The 25,877-nt window shown below is 46.8% G+C and overlaps 1 protein-coding gene across 2 annotated transcripts; it reads right to left on the bottom strand.

Annotated features, from left to right (window-relative positions):
* Positions 1 to 6,257: 6,257 nt before the first annotated feature.
* On the bottom strand, positions 6,258 to 10,972 carry DLX6 (distal-less homeobox 6). 2 transcript variants are annotated; one of them, XM_088150381.1, is made up of 4 exons: positions 10,823 to 10,972; positions 10,414 to 10,774; positions 8,223 to 8,416; positions 6,258 to 6,509 (listed from the first exon to the last, which is right to left on the bottom strand). In XM_088150381.1, exons 1-4 carry the CDS (start codon positions 10,970 to 10,972, stop codon positions 6,258 to 6,260), a joined length of 957 nt encoding a protein of 318 aa, XP_088006507.1. The 2 variants fall into 2 exon arrangements, with proteins under 2 accessions (XP_088006507.1, XP_088006506.1); XM_088150380.1 differs by having other exon boundaries at positions 10,414 to 10,972.
* Between the last annotated feature and the right edge of the window lie 14,905 nt (positions 10,973 to 25,877).

Raw genomic sequence — 25,877 nt, 5'->3', positions numbered from 1 at the left:
CCAGCGGGGCTTTCATGCGGTGGTGCCGTCAGAGCAAGACTTTGGGGCAGAAGTCAAGGGTCCTATCGAAGGAATGGCGGGGGAGGGGCGGCCCACCGAGCAGGGCCGGGCTGACCACGCTTCGAAGGAAGAGCCTTCCATTTGGAATCAATAGTACTGAGTTCAGGTTTGACTCAGTGGAAGCAAGATGATTTCGGCTCAGGCCCGGCGAGGAAAAGGACCCGAAACCTGCAGAGACTTTCTCCCTCCCCCCGCCGTTCATTTTCACGGTATATCCGGAATGGAGCTCCGGCGGAGGGTTTCACGCGCTCTGGCACGGGCGCGAGTCCCAAAAGCCACCGCTGTCGTTGGCGATTCCACAACAAAGCTCCAATCGCCCGCTCGCTCGCCCGCCCAGCCTTGGACCCCCGATTTGCTCGGTTTTTAACTCTCGCCCTTCTTCTTCTACCCTGTATCAGCCCAGACTCCCCCCTTCTTTTAGCCCTCCACATTTTGATTTAATCGCTCCCGTTCGCATTTCACTTTTGTATTTCCCCCCTCTTCCTCTATCATTACACATTGAGTGCCCCGTGAAATTGCAATTGTACATTTTCTGCTCAGCAACCCATTTGTAGCGAAGGGGGGAGAGAGGAGAGGGGGAAGAGGTCTAAATAATGGCCGAATTAGCCCTACTGGACAGTTTCAGATGTAACACTCTGTAATAATTATATTGCAGGCTGGATTAGGATGCTATTATCATAATCTGGACGTTTACAATTATCCGTAATTTGCAAAGATGCGCCAGGTCTTGATTACAGCGGTTTTTTTTTTTTTATCAAGCTAACCATCACTAAACAGTGACAGTAATAACAGCTAATTTTGCTGGCAATATAAGAGGTGCTGGGGTGTGCAAACAATTTCACACCTGGATCTGCTCAGTCAACCAAGAATCTAGAGAAAGAGCTTCTGCCCTGAGACACAGAAAAAAATATATCCTCCACTGCTTCTCTTCACTCTAGATTTCATTAGACCCTCATCTCTGCTTTACAGGTTTGCAAAGGGGTAAGTTGTTTGTCTGGGTTGGGTGAGGTTTCTTGGGATTTTAAATCTTCTCTCGACTTCCGCATATTCCTTCAGCTTTTTCCCTTTATATCGAAATGATGGTTGCTTTAAACAGAAAGAAAGAAAAGAAAAGAGTAGTTATTTAGTCGTTCTATGGTTGCTCCCTTCTCCGAAGTAGACCTTACCAAGTCAAGTGAGGACAAGGAGCGTTTGTCTGTGGTTTGTTTGCCCGCCTGCCTTCTCCCCTGATTGGGACATTGGAAGATCGAGGTGGGTACCTCCGGAAGGCAGCCTTCTGCCCACCGCTCCGTTGACTCGACATTGAGGTGCTCCACGATTCACGTGGTGTTCAGAAAGAGTGGCTGCGTTCCCACGACCCACTGAATCCCGAACCAGCCAACCACATTTGAGACTAGGGCCATGGGAATCCAGCCAGCGTGGTGAGTTGATGGTTCAGCGAGTCGTGTGAATCCAAAACGATTGGGTTAATTGAGTAAATCCTGGTTCAGTCCTGCCAACGCAGTCGGTATGGATTTGTGGGGGAGGGGAAGAGGAGTATTGGGGAGAGGAAGAAGGCGCCTCAAAACGGACAGGAGGAGGTCACTATGATTTCAATAGCAAGGGAGGGTCGTTTGCTCAGGAGTTGCCACTTTCAGTTCCGTAAGATTTATATTCCCGATCGGCATTTCGGGGTCCAATCCAGAGTAGCCCCATTGTAAAAGATCGAGTCCACCGTCAGCCGGTGTGCGTGTGCGTGTGTGGAGCATGTTTACAGCTTTCTTATAGTTTCAATGCTCTGCGGATTTATTTCAGAGTAAACCTTACGGAGTTTTTTAGGCATCCTTAATATCTGGCTGTAAATGCCACGGGATTTTTTCCCCAGCTAAATGTGCTTAGGGACGGGGTGTTGAAAGAGGAGCGAGCTGTCATTCCGGATCCTTTTTTTTTCCTTCTTAAATTCTCAGTTATAATGCTCCCCTGCTCCCCCCCAGCCCCACCCACTCAGATACTTTGAAGATGCTGAAATCTCGATTCTCTCTTAAACTGCAGTTCCCTTCTACTCCTTGTTCGAGACTTTTGAATAGGAAATCATTGCCACTCATTTCAGCGGCCTTTCGGCTTGCATTCTTCTCCTGCTCCAAGCCTCTTCTCCGCTGTCAGGCGAAAGTTAAAGGCCGCTTCTGATGGAGGTCATCAGGCAGGTGGCGCGGAATCGGGTTGGTAAAACAAGTTCAACAGATTGCAGAAGTCTTTTTGGTTTTGTTTTGTTGTCGGAAAGTTGGTGAATCTGGCTTGGACAAATTCAGTGGGCCTGGCTCACCTTCCCCTCCCCGCTCTACCCCGCCCCCCCCCCCCCGCTCGATTTCAGTGGAGATTTATTGAATGCTTTTGAGGAACAATTGCTACGCAAGAGCGAGCCGGATTCACAAGGGCGTTTTGCCTTCGGTTTCAATGGAAGACCCATTTTCTTTCCCCGCCCTCAAGTCGGCAAGTTTCCCACTGAACCTTCCTTCACAGCGTTCTTTCCTGTTCAGAAGAATTCTGGAATTAGATAGAGTTTTCTAATTTTTCTGATTCCGAATTCATACCTGACAACTGAGAGGGGCTTCACTACACGGGGAGGGGGCTAGCGTGGGATATAAAGAGGCTGCTGATGGACAGCAGGAAAACTCTGTTCTTGAGGAGTCTTATGTTCTAGTCGAAGGCAGGCTTGTCCTACTCCCTTCTGCAGAAGCCTCTTTAGTGGATCCTGCGCTCTCCCTCCGGCTCTCCCTCAGGGGCAACCTGGGAATCTGTTTGGTGGGTAGAACCTGAATCTCACCAAACTCTTGATGCTAAAGGCCCATTGCAGATTTCCCTGTATCCGCTCCTGCTGATCTAACAGCCCCTTTAAAAAAGAAGCGCATGATATTTCCCACATCCCACTTCGAAACAGATTTAGCCAGGTGAAGAGTGCAGACAGGGGAAAAGGTGCACATCTTTCTCCTTTATTTCCACTCCAGTGAAAAAAAAACGGGAGTTTACCACGACTCCAGTGCTAACCTGATATGTTACCTAGAATAGCCTTCTGTTTTGGAGGAAATAGGCTGCTTTGACTGTGGAGCGGCAGGCGGTGGAGTGTGTGTGTGTGTGGGGGGGGGATATTATTCGTGGCTGGCTGGACCAAATAGCCCTCTCCAGAAACCCGTTGAGGTGAAAAAAACCAACAACATGGCATGAAACTGGTTAAAGGCTGAGGTGCAAAGGATGATCATTCCCTGCAGGGAGTTACGTACTAATTTCAGTAGCATGAATCTGCGCCTTGTATCACCTTGATCCCATAGATATATTTATCTAGCACTGAGGCCTATCCATCGCAGGGGCAGCATGTGAGAAGCTGGGGTCTTTGCTTCCCTATTTCCCTGTGGCTCATCTGGTTTTAAGGATTGTTCATGAACAGGAAAACTTTGGGGATGGGATAGCTGGCTCATCCATCACAGGCATGGATGCCCTTGGTTTAAATGCTTGATAGCTTTTGCTCCCTAACACAAATCAGAACCAGTCAGTGAACCCCACAACCAGCTGTACCTCAGAATTCTCTTCCATTCTTCCTAGCATTATAATTTTGGTTAATTTTCAATTTTAGGTCCTATGTCTCTGCAATTTGTGTATGAATAACAGAATAATTTCCCTCTTTTGTTTCGCCTTTCCTGTTCCTGAATCTAAATAAAGATGGCTTTTTAGTATTAAAAGTGGAAGAAAATTACAGGTAATTATCTTTGACGGTAAAAACGCTGTAATCAGCGGGCTACATGAAAAATTACTCTAATTATGGCTGCATTTAAGAGAATGGGGGGAAAAAACCTTCTTATGGATAAAAACCTTAAATTGTCCCCAATGTCTGCTTCAAATTGGATGGCACTGCAGCTGGGGGCTTTGTTCACAATTGATCCTGGGGAGAGCTGAACCCAAAGTTTCACAGTAGGCATTGGGAGGGGGGAGCAAAAAAAGAAAAGAAAAACATTTTTCCCCCTCCAAATGTAACAATGCGAATGGTAGAAAATGACAAGACTTGATCGGTTTTAAGCCATTCTGAAGACTGACTGAGCGTGGAAGTTACTCAACAAAAAACCGGCGCTGGTATATTGGTAAGTAGTCTTGGCTTTTGTGTCTAATTATAGTGACTGTCCTTTTGCACAACTGTATGTAGCTGTCATTATATGCAGCACTCCGAGAATCTCCATTGACTTCTGATAAATGGCTCAGTGGTTTCAAGGTTCATAATTTGAAGGATGCCCAGGGCTCTAGCCATTAATTCTCGCAGTATGGGGCATCCTGCTTGTGTGACGAAAGGGGCTTTTCATGGTGGATGATTTCTCGCTTTGGCACCACCTAGCAAGGATATCATTTGCGGCGGACCCTGCCTGGAGAAGCCGGGAGTGCTCTCCCAGCCCCGTGGAACAGGAGGCAGCCGTAGCTGTCTGCCCGGGGAACGACCGGCCACAAGGCCATTCCCCCGCACACCAGGGCAGGCGACCGTGGGGCGCGAGTTTGGGGCGAGGGCGGGGGGGGGGGCAAATCAACATCCGAGTAGAACTACCGAAAGTCTTGAGACGGGTGGCCCTAATGTCGACAAGTGTGCGCGTCCGCAGGTAGACCTGGGAGGATCGCCGTGCCAGGTGGCTTACAGGGAGAGAATCCACTCTAACCCAAGCCTCCCTGGAAAGCTAGTCTGGACCGGGGAGGATGGCATCGCCTTAAATCCACCCTCGGTGGATCTTGACAGGCTTCCCACAGGAAAAAATCTTTACCGATAAGAGTGGGCAGGTAGGAAGGCGCTGCGGTCCCCAAAGAGACCCGATTTTTTGACTGGTTTGTGCGCGGGTACGCCTGTGTGTATCTGCCTCCCCACCGACCGCCACTTGCTGCGGGGGTGATACCTCCAGGTAGACCTCCTCATTCCTTACCCATGGCTGTTCTGGCGCTGCTCTGCTTCTGGCGCGCCGTGCAAACCGTCCCTACTCAGGCGAACTCCAGCTGAGCCGGGCCGCAGAGGATGTGGACCGAGAAGCTGCAGTCCTGAATAGGCTACCCCGGAGGAGTAAAACCCCAGTAGAAGGAGTCATAAAGTATCCATCTACATTTAGGAAACGGGGGGGAGGGAGCGGGGCGGGGGGGGGGAGTTGTAATCTTTTCCCCTCTGAAAAACCGGGAGAATGGGAAGCCGAACGAGAAAGAATCTTGTCACCGCACAGAACCAAATGAGGACTCTCGCACATTTTGTGGCTTTTTACTCTATATATGAAAGGAGGAGACAAAACATACAAATATATATGTACAACTAAAATTCAACAATATGTACAACGTGACTGTTCGGCAGCTGAGAAATAATGCAGAAGTGTATGGGGAGGGGGGCTGTGGTCGGAATTTTAGGCTTTGGACTGGGTAAATTTTTGTTACTTTCCCCGGTCCTTCCCTCCCCCCCCCCCCCCGCGTAATCTATTGGAAAGGTTCCCTTCTGGAAGCCCCCTTGAAATAAATAAAGGTGGCGCAAAAGCACAGCTCTAGTTGGTTCCAATGGGGCATGCGCAGGAGAACTTCTGGTCATTTTCAGATGCTTTAATTCGTTTCAAGTGGCTTATTGACTATAGGAAGAAAAGAAAGGGGGGGGGAGAGATTGGGAAAGGAAAGGCTCCTTCATAGCCAGCAGTTCCGACCAAGATGCAAGACTGTGCTGGGGTGTGTGTGTGTGTGTGTAAAATATTCTTATTAAACCAGATTTTCTCCCCTCCTCTCCCCCGCATGCTCCAACCCTCAGTGGTATTTCCTTCTTCCTACAGAAAAAAATCTTCTTGCTGTCCAATTTATTTTGTTAATCTGGGTTTGGCGAATAAAAATAGGATAGCTGTGTTAGTTTCTTTTTCATTCAACAGGATCTTTTTGAAGTTGCTGCGTGGTGGACTAGTGGGGAAAGTCTGTAATTGTTTTTTGCTTTGACTTGTACTCCCAGTAAGGCTTGGTGCCTCTGAATCCCGACAAAATATCCCAAAGAGAAGCATCTGACGTGGGACACGACGCAAATGGTCTCTTTCTGCTCAAGATCAATCGCTGAGGTTAAAGGCGAGGGGAAGACAGAACCGCCCCAGTCCGTCTTCCTTGCCACGCGCTCCCAATTCACCCCAAGACCCACGAGCTGGCCCCTTCGGCCAAGCCCAGCGGTTGTTCTTGGACCACATTCACATCATTTGTGGTCTCTGCATTGTGTCTTGATGTGGAGAAGAGTACCAGTGAGAATAGCCAGACATGTAGCTGTTGGGAGGCATGTTGACTCCTTTGGCAGAGGCTGAAACGTCCCAGACCGGAGGCAAACCCGGAGAACGAGGCGAGAGGGTAGCCGAGCCGGGCAGGGGGTCGTTCTCATGGGGGTTGCTGCCTTGCTTGAGCAATTTCTTAAACTTGGAACGCTTATTCTGGAACCAGATTTTTACCTGCAACCAAAAGGCAGAAGTCATAGAAAGGCCTATAGAGCAGCCAGGGGAGGGAGGACAAAGGAAAGTCCCTCTGAAATCTCCTTCCTTCCCTCCCTCCCTTGTGTTTGGAGCAATAGGGTCCAGCTACCCTGAGCCATAAAGCCCAACATTCTACCCTCCCCACCCCATCTTTCATTCTCATTGCTGCAGTTACCTGCAACGAAGGAGGCTTAGGTAACTGAGCTTTTCATTTTCATATGTTTATTTTTAAGGGCCTTTTCCTTCTATGAAACCATTGCAATGCACTCACTCATTCTGCTTGCTTATTTTGTATCCGTCCATTGAGGGCATCTACGCAGGTACATAAGCTACGACGTGGACGGACTTGATATTCATCAGTATACTACACTGCATAATTAAAAACATGCAACAATCATTTTTAAGTACAGGGGAAGGGAGGGAATGCTCAGGTTTTTTGTTATACTGGGCAAAAGTGACTATCCACAATCTAAATCATAATATGAGTGGTGTAAAAAAAAAAATCTAGGACCTGGGATGAGGGAGGAACTACAAAAGTTAGAGCAGACTTTAAAAGAAGAAAATAACAGATGGAGAACAACAAGGCATGTGTCATTCAAATGGGGTAACTGTTATAACTCTCAGGGATAAAGCTGACAATATCCCTCTTTTCTCTGGTAAGATTAATTTTCTAGTACATTTTAACCTGCTTGATAGAATACAAGTTCCTGTTTTTCCTGGCCACCAAGATCATGCTTATTACCTTACGATATGAAATCTCAATTCTCTGTATTTATCCTCTGTTTGACTTACATTCTTAATTCCAAGTGCTGGACACATATATGATTGATCCTCCCTCCCACCCTCCTGCCCAGAATATAAACGCTGCCAGAACTTAAAAAAAAAAAAAATCAAAACTTTTGTTGGCATTCATGAATTCAATTAATTGCTGTATTTCTCTCTCCCAAGTCAATAGTACTCCATGTGTCATTCAGGCTTAAATTTGCAGAGAAACCAAGAACACATCAACCACATTTAACTGTAGCTTAACTTGTTCTAATTTTGTACACGCTTCCCTTTGATCGTCAGCCTCTATCACCACCTTTTGTACATTTAGCCTAAGGGCACCCACTGGATTCCAGTTACTCATCCAGGATAATTTACTATTGAATATCACTAAGGTAGGTGTGTTTTATTTGGGCCCAGAGGCTGTTCAGCATAGCCAGTACATTTCTACAGTATCAGACCTGGATGGAAAGCCTGTTCTACTGTTCCTACATCTAATACTTCACACATATACTGTATTTCTAAATGATCTTCTGAGTTTTCATCTTAGTGATTATTCTATACTTGATATTTTGACTATATTAAAATAGATAAACAGCTACATTCTGAGTTGGTGGATGTGCCCTTTTCTAAACATACCCTGGGAGGCTTCAGGTAGATCAGAGACAAAGGAAAAGTAGGGAGATAGATAAACTAGATCTAGATTTCCAGATATCTCTATATACAGATAAGTGATATATCATCAATGTATCTTAGCTGATGTTTATGTAGTCCACTGATTCCGATATGATGTTCTCCAGTTTCTATTCTTAGCCAAAGGAAATTATGCATTTCAAAAAATATCTTATTACTGCCACCACCACCACCACATCAGTCCTGACATTGCCTCCTCAAGGTGTCCAGGGCCTGGTCTTCCCTGGGAATTACCTGTGTCTGAGTAAGTCCCAGTGAAGCTGCCAGCTCTGCTCTCTCCGGAAGTGCCAGGTACTGGGTCTGCTGGAAGCGGTGGTTTAATGCCTGCAGCTGCAGACTTGAGTAAATGGTTCGAGGCTTCCGAATCTTCTTCCCCTTCCCATTAAATCGGATCTCCCCATTTTCGATCACCGTGGTTTTTTGTTGATCTGCAATCAAAACGAAAAGCGCGTTGGAAAGGAAGAAGGGCAGCCAAAGACGTCCCACACCTACCTTAGGGTGCTGTTCATGTTGGGAGGGGGGATAATAGCATCTAGTGATAAAGCTGTCCCAATATCATTGCTAAAACTCTACAAGCAGTGGGGGGAGGGCAGGTAAATAAGGCAAGCAGGCCACCAACATAGTAATCTACACAACCTTTTTAATGGTGGATTTGCTTTTACCTGCAAAATAACCTACTAGCTTTCCTAACATTTCTGCAAGTAAAAGCTTGTTATTAATTAATGATGCTTAGTAAACTGCATAGAGATACCCCCCCCCCCACAAGTAAATAAATACTGCTACTTGTGGGAACAATCCAGAGGTCTTCATTCCAGGACAAATTCAAGAATTGCAATAAGGAAATAATTTTAACAAAACACCCATTTTAAACTAGTTTATGATTACTATGGTTATCTAAATACCACTCTAAACCACATCTTTTTTTCTGAACAAACAAGCATATACTATCTGGACATTTCATTTAATATACTTATTCATATGCTTTATACAAACACAAGTTAACTTATACCCTGTCCATATTTCTCTCTCAGTAAATAAATGCAGAGAAATTCCGAGAACCGTTTGGACAGACAGATGTCCACAGTCAAATATAGGAAAGAACCCTTTCATATTGACAATACTGTTGATTTGGTCACTGTCATTGGTTTCTTAAATTATTTATTACAGGTTAGCTGAGTAAATAGATGGATAATGAGTACATATATAAATGGAAATTTTACAGAGTATTTCCCATGGCTGGAGACACATCTTCCCTCTGCTACAAGCCACCTGAGGTCATTTGTGACCTAATCCTCCTCCTTTTCCTTCCTTCCTTCCTTCCTTCCTTCCTTCCTTCCTTCCTTCCTTCCTTCCTTCCTTCCTTCCTTCCTTCCTTCTTGCCTCCCCTCCCCATCTCCCAGCAAAGGAGGAACTGCCACGGCCCATCTGCCTTTGGCTGAGGAGGAATTCCTTTTCATAGGTAGCCTGTCACTTTTGCCCAAGTCTGTTACAGTGCCCACCACTGCAGGAGAAGGCAGATGGCCCACTCTTCTTTCCAAAAGAATTCTGCCGTGCAGGCCGCCGCACGGTAAGGACATCCATGGGCTAAACAAACATTCCTTAAAAACGAACAAACAGTTATGATTCTCCTGAACTGCGGAAGGTCGGTCTGGTCCTAGCGAATGGTCTGCAGGAATACAGGTTGCAGCCCGCAGTCCACTTGACAGTGTTCAAGTGCTTGCAGAGCCCCCGAAACAAAACGCACGCTTCAACATTCTCATGAGGGTTCTGGCTCTCTTACAGGCACTCGTGTGGATCCGAGAGTGAAAGTCCGCGAGCTGACGATCTGGGACGGGCCGGTGCAGTAAAGGAAGTCAGGAAAGGGGGAGGGGGGGCTGCAAATGGCAAGCACACTTACTTAAGAGTAAGTCCCACTGAACTCCTTGCGATTCCCTTCCCGGAGAAACAGGCTCCGGATCGGGCAGAGGAGATGTCATTTCAAAGAGACCTGCTGCGCGAAAGCAGGGAGAGAAACAGCCGGGCATCTCCGTCCACAAACGACGGAATTGGAAGCCAGGTCCCGTGGATTGCCTGGGCGCTCACTTGCCAGGAAACGTGCATCCGAATGGGGAGGACGAGTGAGAAGAAAGCGGGGAAACAGTGAAAAAGAGAGAAGCGAGAAGGAAACGCGCTGCAGGCAAGGAGAAAAGGGAAGCAAGGAACAGGGGCTCCAGAAAGAGGGAGGAAGGATAGACAGAGAGAGGGAAGGAAGGAAGGAAGGAAGGAAGGAAGGAAGGAAGGAAGGAAGGAAGGAAGGAAGGAAGGAAGGAAGGAAGGAAGGAAGGAAGGAAGGAAGGAAGGACAGACGGGAGACAGGCCATCGGGGCGGGCGGCGGAGGCGCGGGGGGCCTTGGCCGAGATCCGCGCGCGCGTCCGTGTCACCCACCTGCGTCGTCCGGCCGCGTCTGGCTGCCCGCGCCGCCGCCGCCGCTCCCGCCGCCACCGCCGCCGCCGCCGCCGCCGTGGTAGGACTGGAGGTAAGGGCTGTGCTGCGAGTGGCTCACGTAGGGGTAGGCGGCGGCGGCGGCGGCGGCGGCGGCGGCGAGCGAGCGGTGGCTATAGGAGTTGGCGCCGGCCGGGCCGGCCGGGTAGGGCGCGGCGTGGTGGTGGTGGTGGTGGTGGTGGTGGTGCGGGTGCTGGTGGTGCGGGTGCGAGTGCGAGGCCGGCGCCGCCGAGTGCAGGCAGTGGAGCGGGTAGTGGGCGCCCGCCATGGCCGCCGCCGGCGAGGTCTGCTGCTGCTGCTGCTGCTGCTGCTGCTGCGCCGAGTGTGAGGAGCCGCCGGGCGCCTGTGCCACTGGAGGCGGCGGCGGCGGCGGCGGCGGCTGGGGAGGCTGCTGAGGCGCCGGCGGCGGCGGCGGCGGCGGCTGCTGCCCGAACTCCATGAAGGCGGATTTGGAAGAGTCCTGCGCTTCCAGCCCGTCAGCCATCGTAGTCATGGTCATCATCCAAGTTGGGCAGCCAGCGACGAGCGCCTCTGCCCGGCTCGGCGCCCCCTCGCGCTCCCGCCACCTTCGAGGGAGCCTATTAGCCTGCGCCGGGCGGGAATTAGCGCCGGGGCTCGCGCGCTATATTTTCCCCCCCCTTTTTCCCTCCTTTTTTCCCCCTCTCTCTCCCCCCTTTTGGCGAGTGTGTGTATCTTTGGGGGGGTTGAGGTGGGAGAAAGGAGAGAGCGTGCGAGAGCAATAGGGGGAGAGGGGCCTTGTTAACTGAGGGAGGGGTGGAGGGGAGGCGTGTGCGAGGCGCTGGGGAGGGAGAGGAGAGAAGGAGAGGGAGAGGAAGGGAAGCGGGGAAGGAGGGGGCAGGAAGAGAGGAACGCGCTGCCGAGTCCCCTTTCCTGGGGCTTCCCCCCTCTCCTCTCCTGCCCTCCAGCCAGCAACTTGGGGGTTTCTCTCCTTCCCTCTCCCTCCCTCACCCTTGGTTTCTTCTGAGTTGGGGTCTGTTTTTACGCCCTCGAGCCCGGTGTCTCTGTGCTTAAAGCTGGTGGAGTTTAAGGCAGAGATTTCTTTCCTTTTTCTTTTTTCTTTTAAGGTGGATTTATTCTCTTAAAGTTGAGCTTCTGCTTTTAGGCTTCAGGCAAGAAAAGGTGGGGGTAAAAAGGAATACAACACGCGCGCGCGCTCGAGCGCACACACCCTCCAAATAAATAAATAAATAAACGCCCCAAGTCGAATGGTTTGTCTCCAAAGGACAGCGGCTCCCCATTGGTCACTCAACCCCTGACGTCACCAAGCCCGGGCACTTCTACTGGCGTCTGCGCCAGCCCACCTTCTGCACAACTTCAAAGCTTGGAGCCAGCTAGAAGCAGCCAGCCAACCAACCAACCAACCAAATGTGTGTGTGTGTGTATGTGTGTGTGACTGTTTCACCGCACCATCACCGCAACAAAGCTGCGCTCTGAAACAGCACCCTCGCTTAGAAAACCAAGTACCTATTCAGTAAATATACCATGATTTGCCCATACCTGTGTATGCTTGAGTAGGTCTGCGTATAGGTAGGTACACATCCATAGTAAGATACCACTCTGTCATTTCATTATACTTCACCTTATGCCTGTGCGTTGGAACCCGCAACAGCTTAAAATGTCCTCTTCAAAACCAAAGCGCAATCGCCCTTGCCCGGTTGATGTGGCCATTGGATTATAGTAGCCCTAATTCTGCACAAAATTAATAACGTTTTCCTTAGTGGGTATTTCCAGAACGAGTCCTCAGGGGAAGCATTCAATAAAAAGGACTCGAATGTTGAAGCATTCTCCTTCATCTGCACAATAGCGTTTACATTTAAGCATCTTGATCCGAAGGCGAATCCTTAGAGATCTGCCAGTAATACATTTTCCCCCTATTGAAAACAGAAGCTCCTGTAATACTTTCAAATATATGCAAATGAGACATGCGGTTAGTGGTTTGGCAAATCTTGATTGCAATATAAACTACCCGAGGAAAAGTGCCTTCGCCCTAAGTTTGCCTTTCGATTACAATTCCAGTTGATTTTATTTTATTGTCAACATTGTTAATGATAAAAATAGAGTCACTTCGCAGTTATTTTTACTTTCCGAAAGGAGGCAATTAGACTTCTAATCAGGAATACACACACAAAAAGAGGGGGAAAATCTCCCATGATTAACTGCACTACTTTGTTCAAATTGCAGCTATAAAATTCAGAACAATTTGCCTGTAATGATTATGGACTGGGTTTATTTTGGGAGGTGAAATAAAAGTGGATATAGCATAAATTATCCTCTAATTATACACCAGTGTCGCCTCAATTATCCTCTTATCAAAATGGTTGTCTAACTGCCGCATTTAGTTTCAATTCTCTCCCATTTTTTCTATAAAAAGAACTTCATACCTTGTTATTATTAATCCATTTATTATTTGCAAGGAGATTTATAGCTGAACAGCCAGGTGGTATTGCCACATCTCTCGCAAAGATGGACTGGGGAAAGACATGAACTGGGAACCGGATCTGCACTGGATCTCTGGCGATCTCTTTCGGGACAAGTCAGCCGTTCCCTGGCGTTATTTTGTTCTCCTGTTTGGCTTTGTTTTAATCTGGCGTCCACTAAGGCAAAAGAATTAGGATCTTTGGCGATTTACAGACGAGCCAGGTAGGAAAATGGAGCATTGGAAAAAGCCAGAAAAAACTGAAGACTGAAGGAAACCGGGGCTCTCGATATAGAATATATCGGTAAAACGGCGGGGAGGAGGAAAACTATTCAGATCAAGAAAGTGCGTGGTGCTACTTTGCAGAGAGATTAATTTTTCTTCCCGATTTAAGATACCGCGTTAAAAAGGACAGATCTCTTTTTTTCCTTCCCTCTCTTTTTCTTTCCTGTGCTTGCGTCTCTCCGACCACCACAAGTCTTAAAAGCAGGCTCTAAAAGGGCTGTACTTTTGCACTCTGCGTTGTGTAAACAGGGGTTGATGTGAATTGTGGCTGGCAAAGCAGAGCCTGACTCGGTTGCAGGGCACCTTGTCCGCGGGACAGTCAAAGCGGTGTGTCTTTTTCAGAGTGGATGGATGTTTTCCACCCCACCCCCACCCCCACCCCCACCCCACCCGTTTTCATCCCACTGCTTTTCTTTCTCGCCGTTTAACTCCTCGAGCTTCTGGAGTCGGTTCAGTAACTCTGAATTCAGCTCTGAGTGTCTTGCCTTGTCCTCGCATTCTTTTGACAAGGGTTCCACTCTAACACGGAGGAGGGTAACTCGAGCAGTACATTTACAAATCTACAACAACTTTTAAAAATGCTCCTACTTATAGGGGGGGGGGGAGCGTGAATGTATGGAAGGGGGGGCGGGTTGTGGCGTGTTCGGGGGAGAGACGTTAAATGAGGTGTCTCCAGCGTTCTTCTGCCAGTTTCCTAAGATGTTTTGTTCCTAGGGGGTAACTAGCGTACAGGTAGATCTGGCAGGTTTATTGCTTTATACCCTGCAGCTGCTTGTTAACAAAGATCAGGAGAGCGGCGGTGTGCAGGTGCCGGGGAACTGCTGTATTCTTCACGCTTTGCCCGCGGAGAGCCAAAGGGGAACCGGCGAGCTCCGATCTCCTCTCCTTCCCCCGACTTCCAGTGCCGCTTCTGACGTTTTCGGGACTCTGATTCCTACGTTCTCTTTCCCGGGAGTAAATCTTACCGAGTTCGATGGCATTCCGTTCCGAGGAATCAGGCATCGTTTTTAAATCAGGAGTTGGATTTTTGAGAATGTACTGATAAGGGCGCTTTCACGGAAATAAATAGGAAAAATAATGTATGTGCGTGGCGGGATTGGGGTGGAGGGAGAGTGTCACACATGAGAACTGCCAGAGCCAGAAGCAGGCGAAATTAATTTGCCATTTAACTGTTCTGCTTCTTCACCCTCCTCCTCCTCTTTTTCCTCTCCTCCTCCTTCCTCCCCTTCTCCTCCATGGAATTCCTATGGGAACTATTTACTATGTGGACAGGAATTTATATGAAATGAATCATTTCTGTTATTTATTTATTTATTTATTTATTTATTTATTTATGCCTATTTCAACACACACACACACACTTAAAAATGGTCTTTGTTTTAAAGTGTAGCTGTCTCATCTCTTTGCGCATGTTCCCACCCAATAAAAAGTGATTTCAGCTATAGGCCCAAATGAGTTTTGGTATAAACATATGCCAGCTTGCCAGCTACACAAGATTCATCAGAATGAACAGTGTGTGTACCTAGAAAGCTTGTATAGCTGGACGTCTAATAAATAAGAGGATCCCATTTAATTTATGGATCTCATTCCCTGTACTTTGGAAGGGACAGCAAATATAGCACAAAGAAAAGCTCACAAATGCATATCATAGAACAGGCTTTGTAGTGAGATTAGTGTGAAATTCTTATTGCTTCAGTTTCCTTTCTTAACAGCTACATGGAGTGACATCCAATACCACAGATCTGATCCAACACCATCAATATGGAATTTTTCATACCAAAATTTTTCTGTTGCAGGTCAAACCTTTATTTTCTAAAATAGACCCTCTTTCTGTCTCTCTCTAACCCATTTTTCATGTTTAGGTCTCCCTCTTTTTTAGCATCAAACTCAGTTGAACACCACAAGTGTTATACTGGCAATTTCCACCAATTTAATTAGCCAAATCCATCAGGCTGTGACTCTTCATTGGCTGGGGTTAATGACTCTTGAGCTGGAGAAGCATCGCTGTTGGGAGTAAATATTTATTGTGTTCAATTTTGTTGTGCAAGAGTCCTTCTGTCCCCCCTCTTTCCCCCTCCACCACTGGTTTGTACCTCTAAGCTGGACCACCATTTCCCTTACAAACCATGGTGGTGTCATCTGGTTCTCGGCCTTCTGTCCATGTGATCTTGTTCCTACAAGGGGCCTCTCCCCAGTGAGGCCTATCCAGGAAGATACCCAAACCCACTTGTTATTCCTATGGAGGTGAAGCTATTCTCATTCCTCCTAAAATGTAAGGCCCCAGGCTTTGGTATGGATAGGTGAGATGGAGAGAGTGTTTTTCAGGGAGAAGCCCCATTTCTCCTAAGGTCATCTCTTTTCATTCCCCTGTCTTTAGAAGAAATGTTGTTTCTTGTCCCTTTGTTCCCACCCTTCCTTCATTTTGTGCTTTCATATCTAATAAATGTAAAGGGAAAGGTTTGGAGTAAGGCTGGTGGTGGGTTTGCTGTGACCATTTCTACACAAGTGATTTATTGCATCTTTACAGTTCCCCAACATCTTTGTGGCGATATAAAGCCGCCTTCATTATTACTAAATCATTACAGTGATGGCTGGAAGATGCTATAAATCACAAGTGAGTTGTACAGAGAATCTTTTAAGGTGAAGTAAATCGTTCCTGCCTTACCATATCCTCAGCCCAGCAGTGATTTCCTCTGAAGTATGGAACTCCACTGGAAGTTAAAACCCATGAAAATTAATTGTACTAATTTCCAAATACAACCACAAATTCCTTATGAAGGAGAAAATCCCATCCAGCATTTGTTAATTCTCCTCAAGGGGTCTTAATTCCTTTGGACTAGGATGTTCTGTGTTTATGATGGGGTGTCTGTCGGAACTATATGAACCTTCATTTCAGTTTGTGAGACTGGACTATGAGGGTGTTTTTTTTTTTTTTAGTATTGTTATTATTTAAGTACTTGATTTAACAAGGTGCAATGGTAAAGAAGTAAACTACAAAGAATTAATAAAACTCAGTATTCCAAATCTTTCCTTCCTTCCTCTCTTGCACATTGACTCTGGCCCCTCCACACTTTTAGTTCAGCCATCCCACTCAATATTGCAAGAAAAAGGTCCAAGTGGGAGGTTTAGTTGCTAAGATGAACTCAGTTGCAAGGCTGATTCTGATGGAAATTTACTGTATAAGGAGTATTTGAATCTGAAGGGATATCATATGCCCATTTTCAGATGATTTGATGATTTCAGATTTGATCAGATGATCAAAAAAATCACCGAAGGTGAAGAGGCCTCTGCAAGTTTCAGGATTTTTAATGCTTTTGAGGAGGCTGGAAAGAACTGAACATGACAATAACGTCCTGCCCCTAACTTGTATTGTTGTAGCAATAACAACTGCAACATGGATGTGCTCATGTAACTATCAAGAATCAAGGTCTACTGGAGGGAAATGTTTACTTACAGAAGCCTTCTCTGTATTTCGTAGAGTCCAAGATTTAAGAACTTGGAAAAAAGCTCTTTTATGATTAGTAGCATAGCAAGCAACCTTGTTACAAGCCAGAAGAACTTACGTTACTTTGACCAGCCTGGACTAGCTTGGAGCCCAAGACTAACCAGTCCAGGACTTCCTCCCAAAACACTTTACCGTTGAGGGAGAGGAAGGAAAGTTTATATCTGCATGCTTAGATACTCTCCTATGTAACACGAATGTCTGACAAGGGGATCCTAAGACCAGGATCTAAAACTATTTGACTAAAAGGCGGCGGGGGGGGGGGGAGGGGGCATTCTCAGTGCTACCTGGAGAGACTAGGATTGAACATTTTGCTTGCAAAGCAGTATTCCATCACTGATTTATAGTGCCTTCTTATCTGGATGAGGTGAGTATCAAATGAGTGCATTGGGGTGTGCACATGTGAACACAACTTCTATTTTAATAATGTGGTAAAGTTACTTCCATGGCTGGAGAGAAAATGCAGTTTAGTTTTCAGTCCGAGTTCTGCTTCTTTTCTTTGCCACTAGTCTATATTCCCTCCATGTATAGAATGGTTGGCTCTTTCATTTCATATTAATGGCCTCAACATTTCCAGTTTTTACTTCACCCTCCTTCAAATAAAATTCCTTTAGAATAAGGTAATTAAGGCAGAAGAGGCAGCTTTCTACCTACAGTTGCAAACCAGGGGCTGGTTTCACTTTCTCAACTTTTCTTTTTGATGTGGCTGCTTCTGTCTGGATGTCTTTGTAACAGCCAAATCTCCTGTCAAGGCCAAAACCGTGTTTGTTGTGTTAGAGCCACAGAACCTTTATTGAGGACAGGTCACCACCGCTGCTGACTCCCTGGTGTTTCAGATATTCAGAGGCAGAATAAAACAAGTGGAAATCATTGATTTAGTAGTCCATTAGGACTTCAGTAGGAATCTGGCAGAATCTGTTTAGGATTGCAGGGACTGCAGAGACTTTTCCACCCAGAGATCCATCACCAACACCTTGAGCTTGCAGGTGGGCCCTTTCTTGCCAGCAAAAAAAGAAAGGAACTCAAAAATATGCTTCGTATGAAGCGTAAACTGTGAGACACAAGTACTGTGCAGCAGATTTGACTCCTTTTCACCAAAGAGATGGTTGTGTATGTGCCACCCAAGGTGTACCTTTTTCTCTCTCACACACCTCCACCCCCCCAACCCCATCCTCTAGCATTTGCAAACAGGATCCCCTGCTCCAAAGGAGTGCAAGGAGGAGGGAGTTCTATTGGTTCTGATGTCCTTGCTAGGTGTGCACAGATCGACACCACCACCTCTATTTTCTCACAGAGTCGAGTATTTCTTGCTGAGATCATGCACTTGGATCCTAATCTGGGGGAGAGAATTAGATTGAAGGGAGGAAACAATGACAGCCATAGAACTTGCAGAAAGGTGGGCTTCAGTTGCATATGAATTTCCCAGTCTAGAATGGGATGAATCCCAAACATTTCTGCTTTTGAAGAAAGTTGGCCTGGCAGCCACCAGCCACCAACACACCATTTAATTTAAGGACTCCATTGATGCCAATGGAGGTGCTGATTCATTAGGAGAGCATCTCCAGTCCAGTTTGCTAGAGCAAAGGGGGACCATTTTCCTTCCTCAAGCACAATCCTTTTCTGCACAGAGTCCAGCTTGAGGAGTCTGAAAACGGAATGCTCTCAGCTCCTTGGTCTCCGCCCCCCCAAGTTTTGCTAACACCTTGCATTCCGATAAGAACACCATTTTTAATGATATTTATGCAGAGTTGGTACAACTCAACCAGGCAGGCTTCCAAAGTTCCTAGGTGCACCACAGTGGTTGCCCAGAAACATGCCTCATTACAAACATGTTTTCATTTCCACGAGTAAAGCTGGTAGGTGCGAACTTGGCAGAAAAACCAGTTCCACCAGCCTTTCCTTATCTTTCTCCAACTTGGCGCCCTCCAGAGGAAGGGCTGGATTATAGCTCTTGTCATTCCCATCCAACATCTCTGGAGGCTTCAGGTGACGAAGTTGTAGGGGTTGGGAATATGATACTGGAAAGTTCTTTTCGAAATTAATCAAAACATAGCAACATGCATACAGCCAGATTGCATTTTAACAGATGTGTGTTTTTATCATCACCTTTGTGTTATTCTTTAAATAGTAACATTACAGTTAATATTCCAATGGAGAACAGGTATTCCCAGCTTTGGTTTGCATGACCGTTTTTTTTTTAAAACAACCCCCCCTCGACTAATTTCCAGAGGGAAAGGAGTCTGAAAAATATTCACAATACTTCATATCCTCATAAACTTGTTCATTTGTTAAGGAGTCCAAAATCTTTTGAGATTGTTTTCCGTCTACATTTCCAAACAAACTATGTATTCTGCTATTGCTTTCTATGAACTAAAAAATAAAAAGGAAGCAAATAAAAGGGGGAAGCACTGGTAGAAAGTTACCTGCCAGTTCTCATGATCGAAACTGCTACTAGAAACTTTAAGAGAGGCTCATGGAGCTGCTTTAACAACAAGCCATCCATATCTGAAAGTTCTATGGAAGTCAGTGAGGCTGAGGTATAACCAGGTATAAATTTGCACCTCAAGTCTTCCATATTCATTTCTAGGACATCCTTTGTTTCTGGGCTTGCTTTCAGCTCCAGGACACCTTCCCCCACCCCCAGCCTCCCACTGCTGCCACAATGAATGAGAAGGGAAAGTAATTTTTGAAGTTCTGAGTGTCTTCGCAACCAAATTGTGTTTTCTCAGAAGGCAAATAATTCATTGAAATTAGTCATCCCCAATCCGGTGCTGTCCAGATATGCTTGGGCTATAATTCCCTCCCTTAACCACCACAACCAATGAGTAAAAATAAAGGATTTTGACCATACTGATTGGATGGATAAAGAGGCAGCGAGACATTAAAGAGAGAGGGAGATACAAAGGTAGTGCTAAAATGGGCTCAAAAAGCTAGAAATGTTCTTTTACATCAAAATGCTTTTATTTTCTTGTCTTAGTCTGAGTCCATATGCTTGATATTATTACTAACTATGCATGAAAAATTGGATTTATAGTATATCTAAGTTACAGTTTCCTTTGTATTTCCTTTCCTTGCCACTCTAATCTAGAGTAAATAATGTTTGGACACTATTTCTTATTCTGAAGGGGAATTTTTATCACAGGGGGAAGGGGAGGAAAAGGGGTGGCACAGAGATATTGGTTGGATGGTGTGGGTATAAAATGTCCATTTGCCCTCACATTCACAGTAATGCCCAATCCTCTGTTGGTGTAACCTCAGGAATCCTGTGATTTATGTCATGCTCTCTGCCTAAATAAATGGTGTACAAATGCAAACAGCAGGTACCTGCAGGGTATGACTTATATACACTGTATGTAATGGATGAAATATGCACACCACTTCTTTGGAGTAAGATCTAGTCATTCTTCCTGAGGCATTGCTACTTCTGCCAAGGAAGGACAATTTCTAACGATTGTGTATAGATTGGAATAGCCTAAGTTCAGAGCAGTCCAGACGTGCTTTTTCAGAATAAATGGGAAGTGAAGTGAAGGCAAGGTGTCTGCTTCATTGTTAGCCACTATATTTATGTTGACAAGGTCAACATAAGCAGTTGGGTCTAGAGGAAAACGGAGTCCGAGTTTGACCTACCTTCCTTCCTTCCTAGCCCATCTGCTCTCGCTGTGTTTCCAGGAAGTCCAATTGCCTCCCCTGAACACCAAGCGAGGGGGAAGCTAGAGAGATGAGCTCCTCCGTATAAAATGAAGCTCTCTTAAGGGAAAGTTCAAATCTGCCAGTCCGAGAAGAGAGACAAGAAAGCAGGCACCCCCCGCCCCCGCCCCTCCCCTCCCCTGCTTTCTGGATAGCAATGGGGACAGACTGGGAGGCGTCAAGCGCTTTCTCGACTGCTGGTGTGAAGGAAGTGGTGAGCGGGGAGAGAGAGGAGCTGCAGAGGGGCGCACCCGCCGCTTCGCCGTGCCGCCCTTTGGGCCGAATAATCGAAGGCAGAAGGGAAGGATCCGCAGCAGCCCAGCCACTGTCTCGTGTTCAGATTTGTCACGTAATTTAAACCGGATCCCCGGTTCAGATGAATTCAATGTGTGCCGCCGCGCAGGCTTTCTGGTTTTAAACCGGCAACCCCGTATCAGAAGTGTGAGTGTGTGTGTGTATTAGGAGCAATGAAGACTCCTTGACCGGGTCTAGTCATGGATTGGTGTGGGAGAGGTGAAGTAAACCCGAGACCAGTCCAGCCGCCCCCACCTCCTTGACCACTAGATGTCTTGAACTCAACCAGCATAGCTACTGGTTCCGGGTCTTCCTGGGTAGAAAGACGCGAGCAGCAGAAGATATGGGCCCCTTGAAAGAAACGGGATTCAGCTTAGTTCTGCTTAACTTGAGCCCCATTGATTTCGATGCGTCTATTCCGAAAAAGTGAGGAGATTAAGATCCATCCGTGTCATTAATAATAACGGCAGGAGGAGTGTTGGCTGACATAACGCAACCCTTCGGTGTGTCTGCTCAAACGAACCGTTCCAGTTCTTCCTTTCTGGTTCTGCTCGAGGGAGCTCCCTGGAACGGGATCGAGAAAGCCCGTTCTCGGGGCAAAAGAGCCCTCCGCGAAGTCGGGCAGCGTGGCTGTAGAGCCTCGGCCGAGGCCAAGAAAGGGTGCTTCTGACCCTCTCGGCTCCTGGTGCGTCTGCAGGGACCTTCCAGAGTCTGCTCTTTCATCCAGACTCATTTTGAATTGGCTTCTGTCGGAACGCCAGGGACCCGTGAAAGATTGGAGGTCTGGCGCGCCTGGGACCCAAACGTCCGGGCAAACTGCTTTGATTCGTGATCGCTGGAAACCTCGCAGGACTCAGGTGGAGCGATCCATCGCCAGGCCTTGAAGTGGCTCCCGCTGATGTGCAAGGGAGAAGCCATACTGAAAACAAGGGCGTGCACTTCACGAGATCGGGCGCAAATCCGATGCGGTCACGCAGCGCTTCTCTTCCCCCGGCGCAGAGCGAAGTTCGTCCCTTGCTCGTCCTTACTGTATCCTCGGTGTTTGCCGTAATCCTGATTTTGCTGAACCAGGTTGAGCGTCATTCTAGAGGCCTTGGCCTCAGTTTTGATGCCATGCGCCTTAACGCTGGTTGACATTGTTTCCCGGCCTGGGCTGTTTCTTCAATTAAAAATAGGGATACAAAAGGAACCCGCCAATCAACTAAAACCACCATCCTTGTTACTTATGCTAGCTTCTGTTTCAAACCTGCACTACCCAGCGTTGTTTCCTTCCTTCCGAGTTCACTACAACCTACTGAGGTAGAAAGCTTGGTTCATACTCACTTCGAGGGATTTCTGGCGAACCACAAACAAGCAGATAGTTCGTCGTGATTGTGGACATTCCCCGCTCCTCTGTTTTACCGCGAGGGGCTGCGTCGCCATCCCCCCCCCCCCCCCGCTTGACTTCCGACCTTTGTGGCCGAATGTGCCCCCGGGATCAGGTGCTCCAGCGGATGTCTGCGTGCCCGTAAGTTTGCTTTAGCTTTGCAGACAAGAGAAAGGAGGAGGAGGAGGGGAGCCTTGCCCCTCCTTTCAGGAGACCGCTGGACTTTACTTACGAGGAAACGGCTGCAGGAGTTGAGCTGCCCGCCTCCCAGTTCAAGCGCTCCCCTGCAGGTCAAGGGAGGATTGGGTTGCGCTGGAGCGCAACTCCCTCGGCCCGTCTGTTCGTCTCAGCGCCCCCCCCCCCGGGCCCTCCAGAGATGCGCCGCACGACATCCCTCATCATTCTCAGTCCTCACGGTCCTGCTGGCCGAGGCGAGAGAGAGCCCTGCGGGCGCCAATTCTTCCAGCCTCTCCCGAGCGAGCGGCATAGCCGCGGTTACAGCAACTCGGCCTCCGTCTTCCAGCGTCTCCTCGGACCAAGTTGCCGCCTCCCATCAATATTTCAGGCGCGGCAGTCAACTTCTCTCGGCTGCAAGGAACCAAGCCCCGCTGCTCTGCATTTCTGGACGAGGGAGTAGGAAGACGAGGAGTGGATCGCCCGAAAGAGCAATGGGAAAGGGTGGGGAAAAAGAGCAAGGTTGCAAAGGGAAGACAAAAACAAAGTTTTCACTGGAATTGATTTAATTAGCCAGAACAGACTCGGGGGCTGTTCTCCAGCGCTCTGACTCCCTCGTTCCCCTCCCTTCTTTCTTTACCCAGAAGAAAATTCTCATTATCTGACCACACTAGGCAGAACTCTCTGGCTCTCAGACAAGTTTTTCTTTCCTCGGCTAGAGCTGTTGCTCCCCCCGCCCCCGTAGATCTCAGCAGACCACAAAACGAACGTGAGAATTAATTATATTGCAAGTGATCCATAGAGAGGTATTACCAAGCTACCCAGGGAAGGGAAGCAGAGTTTGTGTGTCAGACTATGAATGCAGGTGTGTGAGAGATCTAAATACACTCACACCATTCTTAACCAATCTAATTAAAGAGCTACCAATAATAAGCAATCCACATCCCCATTTGACAAAAGTCTTGCTCTCAGTCAAAGACTCCAGTTGGACTAAATCAGACCTCTCGCCCCTTTTACAAACTACATTGATACATAATGTTTATACAGATTTTTTAGCCATGGTTTGTTGAACAATCTGATTAACATATAATGCTAAACATCAGTGAATGGTTTTTCATAACTGTTAAGCCAAACCCCACCAATCTACACATGGGTCAAAATTAGGCGTGAATCAGGCCAAATATCTACTGGCTTATATGCATTGATTAAAGGCTTTTCCATTTCCATTGACTTGATGGTCAGCATAATGTATCCCCAATACATCTCTTATTTCATTTGTTCCCTCTGTTCTTTGCTGGCAGGTAGACAGGGAAGGGAAGCCCAAAGTATATCAACATGTCCAATGAAGGCATTGGGAGAACTGAGCTTGAGACCCAGGTCTTTTAGAAATTACTTTGCTGCAACTTCTAGTAGTAATTTAAATGTACCATCAAGCAGTTTATGAATCTATTCTATGCAACATGGGTATAGTAAAGATTACATATCAGCAGCTAACCACATAGACAATATATCACTTCCATATTGATCCATCCCCTTAGACAGCAAACACATAGCTACATTGCTAATAAACTGCTGTTTTCTACTCAAGTGAATTGCAGTGATTTCAGAGTGATTTTTGTAAGTTTGCCTCTACTATGTGAAAGTTTATTTGGAGGACATTCCCCCACTCCAACCCACCTCACCTATTCAGCAAGGGGTTGTAAAGGGAAGGCTGTATTTTCTGAATGGGTTCCAGATGAGATCATCATTTGCATCCAGTCTATCTATAGAGCTGTACAGTATTTTATCACCTTATATCTGAGTTGGTAGAGCTGTTGTCACTCTCATCCTCAGCCAGGTGCTCTGGAACTGAGTGTAGTTGTCCTTCAGCAACATCTGGAGAGCCCTTGAGCCCCCATCTCTGTATTATATCCTCACTGTTAAGAAAGTGCTTCCCTTATTCCCACCCAGTCCTGGAGTCATAGAACTAGGGTGCCAGAGACAATAGTTGCTTTGTATATGTAGTTAAAGTTGACCCTGGACACTCCCTTCTCCACATGCAAATAAGGCACCCCATTTGCAAGGAGCTCATGTTGTTCCTTGTGGTTTCATGCTAGGCTCCCTTCTGCAGATTGTTCTAGGCCAGAAGGTAGGTAATTCAAACCCTTCTTTAGCAAAGGGACCTTCAGTGCCAAGTTTACCACAGGCCACGGCTGCAACTCTGCCAGCCCTCTCTTCTTTCGGTAGCCATTATCCTGCTTCTCTTTCACAACCCAATTTCCAGAGGGACTCAGCCTTAGGCCTGTTCCAGGGAAAGAAAAGCAGAATCTGTTTTTGTGCTCGGGAGAGGCAGCTAACTCATTTTGGTCTCTAAGCTTCGTTAACTGGCCTCTTCCTTCATATCAGATGACATAGGCTTCGTGAGATATGCCAAACTGTGATGAACTGAACTAGGGTTTACCCAATGAGCAACTTTTTTGAGTTTCTGCCTCACACCCTGAATCATAAGCTAACCATAGCAAAGTGGGTCACTTTATCAATGCCCAGTAAGCATAGTAAAGCAAGACATAATCTCCCTGATTATTAAGGGAAAAATGTATTTCTATGGGCTTGCTTGGGAAGGTTAATGAAGCCTTGGGCTTGGAAGCTAAATAGGGTCAGGCCCAATTAGTATTTGGATGGGAGACTAACTGCTTACGGCATCTTCTGGAGAAGGAAGATGTTTTGGTGATGCTAAAGCGATGTTAGATGTTGGCAGTATTGAGTTAAAGCGCTGTCCATCCATTCTTGAACTAGCACCAAACAATGTCAGTATAAAGCTTACTGCCTACATTGGCAACCCCTGTCCTGACTGTGTGGTGTCTGTGTCACATCCAAAAGCTTTTATCCTGATTTGTGATTGTGCCATTCATTAGAGACAAAGTGACTGGTTTTCTTTTCTGGCTTTGCTGTGGTCCACTTTCAACAGGTCACCAAGCAGCGGGAGAAACATCCACCAATCAGTGTGTTGCAGCAGGAATGGGGAGGGCCTGGCTTCTGTAGAGAACTTTGTTTGTCCCTCATCCTACACTCCATTTGGGCATCTCTCAAAATAATGTGAAATCAAGAAACATGTGGCAAGATCCCAGGATCAAAAGAACCCAGAGTGGAGGAAGGCAGACTTTGCCACAAGTGTGCAACTGGCTAAGTTCTGCAGTGGGAGAACTGAAACTGACTCTCCATTGGGCAACCGTTTCTCTAGGTTCAGGTGAGAAGGAAAGACTGAAGCTGACAACCACTGAAACTGACAAATAAACAGTAAAAGCCCAAATCTCCATCCCTCATTATTTTCATGACATTGCATTAAGAAAAACTGGGGCTGCTGCATCTTACAGAATACTGTTAAAGCAGAAGACTACAAAAACATCTTCACTTTTCCCCAGATAAAATAATGGTCTACTTTTCTCTTTCTTGCTGGAAATGTGGAAAAAAGTTGGTGTTAAAAGTGTGTATGTCAGGAAATGATGAGTACTAAAGGAACTCTGGAAGCATAGTGCTAATAGCAAGAGTAAACATTGGAAGAGAAATAGTGACAGTGGAGGCTAGTTAGTGACCAGAATATAGCACTCCCAAAACACATTTCTGATTACAGCCACAACAGGTCAGCTGATAATGGATGACAAACCATTCCAGATTTTATACAT

The sequence above is a fragment of the Python bivittatus genome, unplaced genomic scaffold, assembly GCF_059951505.1.
Source record: "Python bivittatus isolate LINGU-HERP-01145 unplaced genomic scaffold, Pbiv_v1 ctg000610_np1212, whole genome shotgun sequence".
Lineage (NCBI taxonomy): Eukaryota > Metazoa > Chordata > Lepidosauria > Squamata > Pythonidae > Python > Python bivittatus.
Note: the sequence above shows the minus strand (reverse complement) of the source record. Positions and strands in the feature narration are given on the sequence as shown.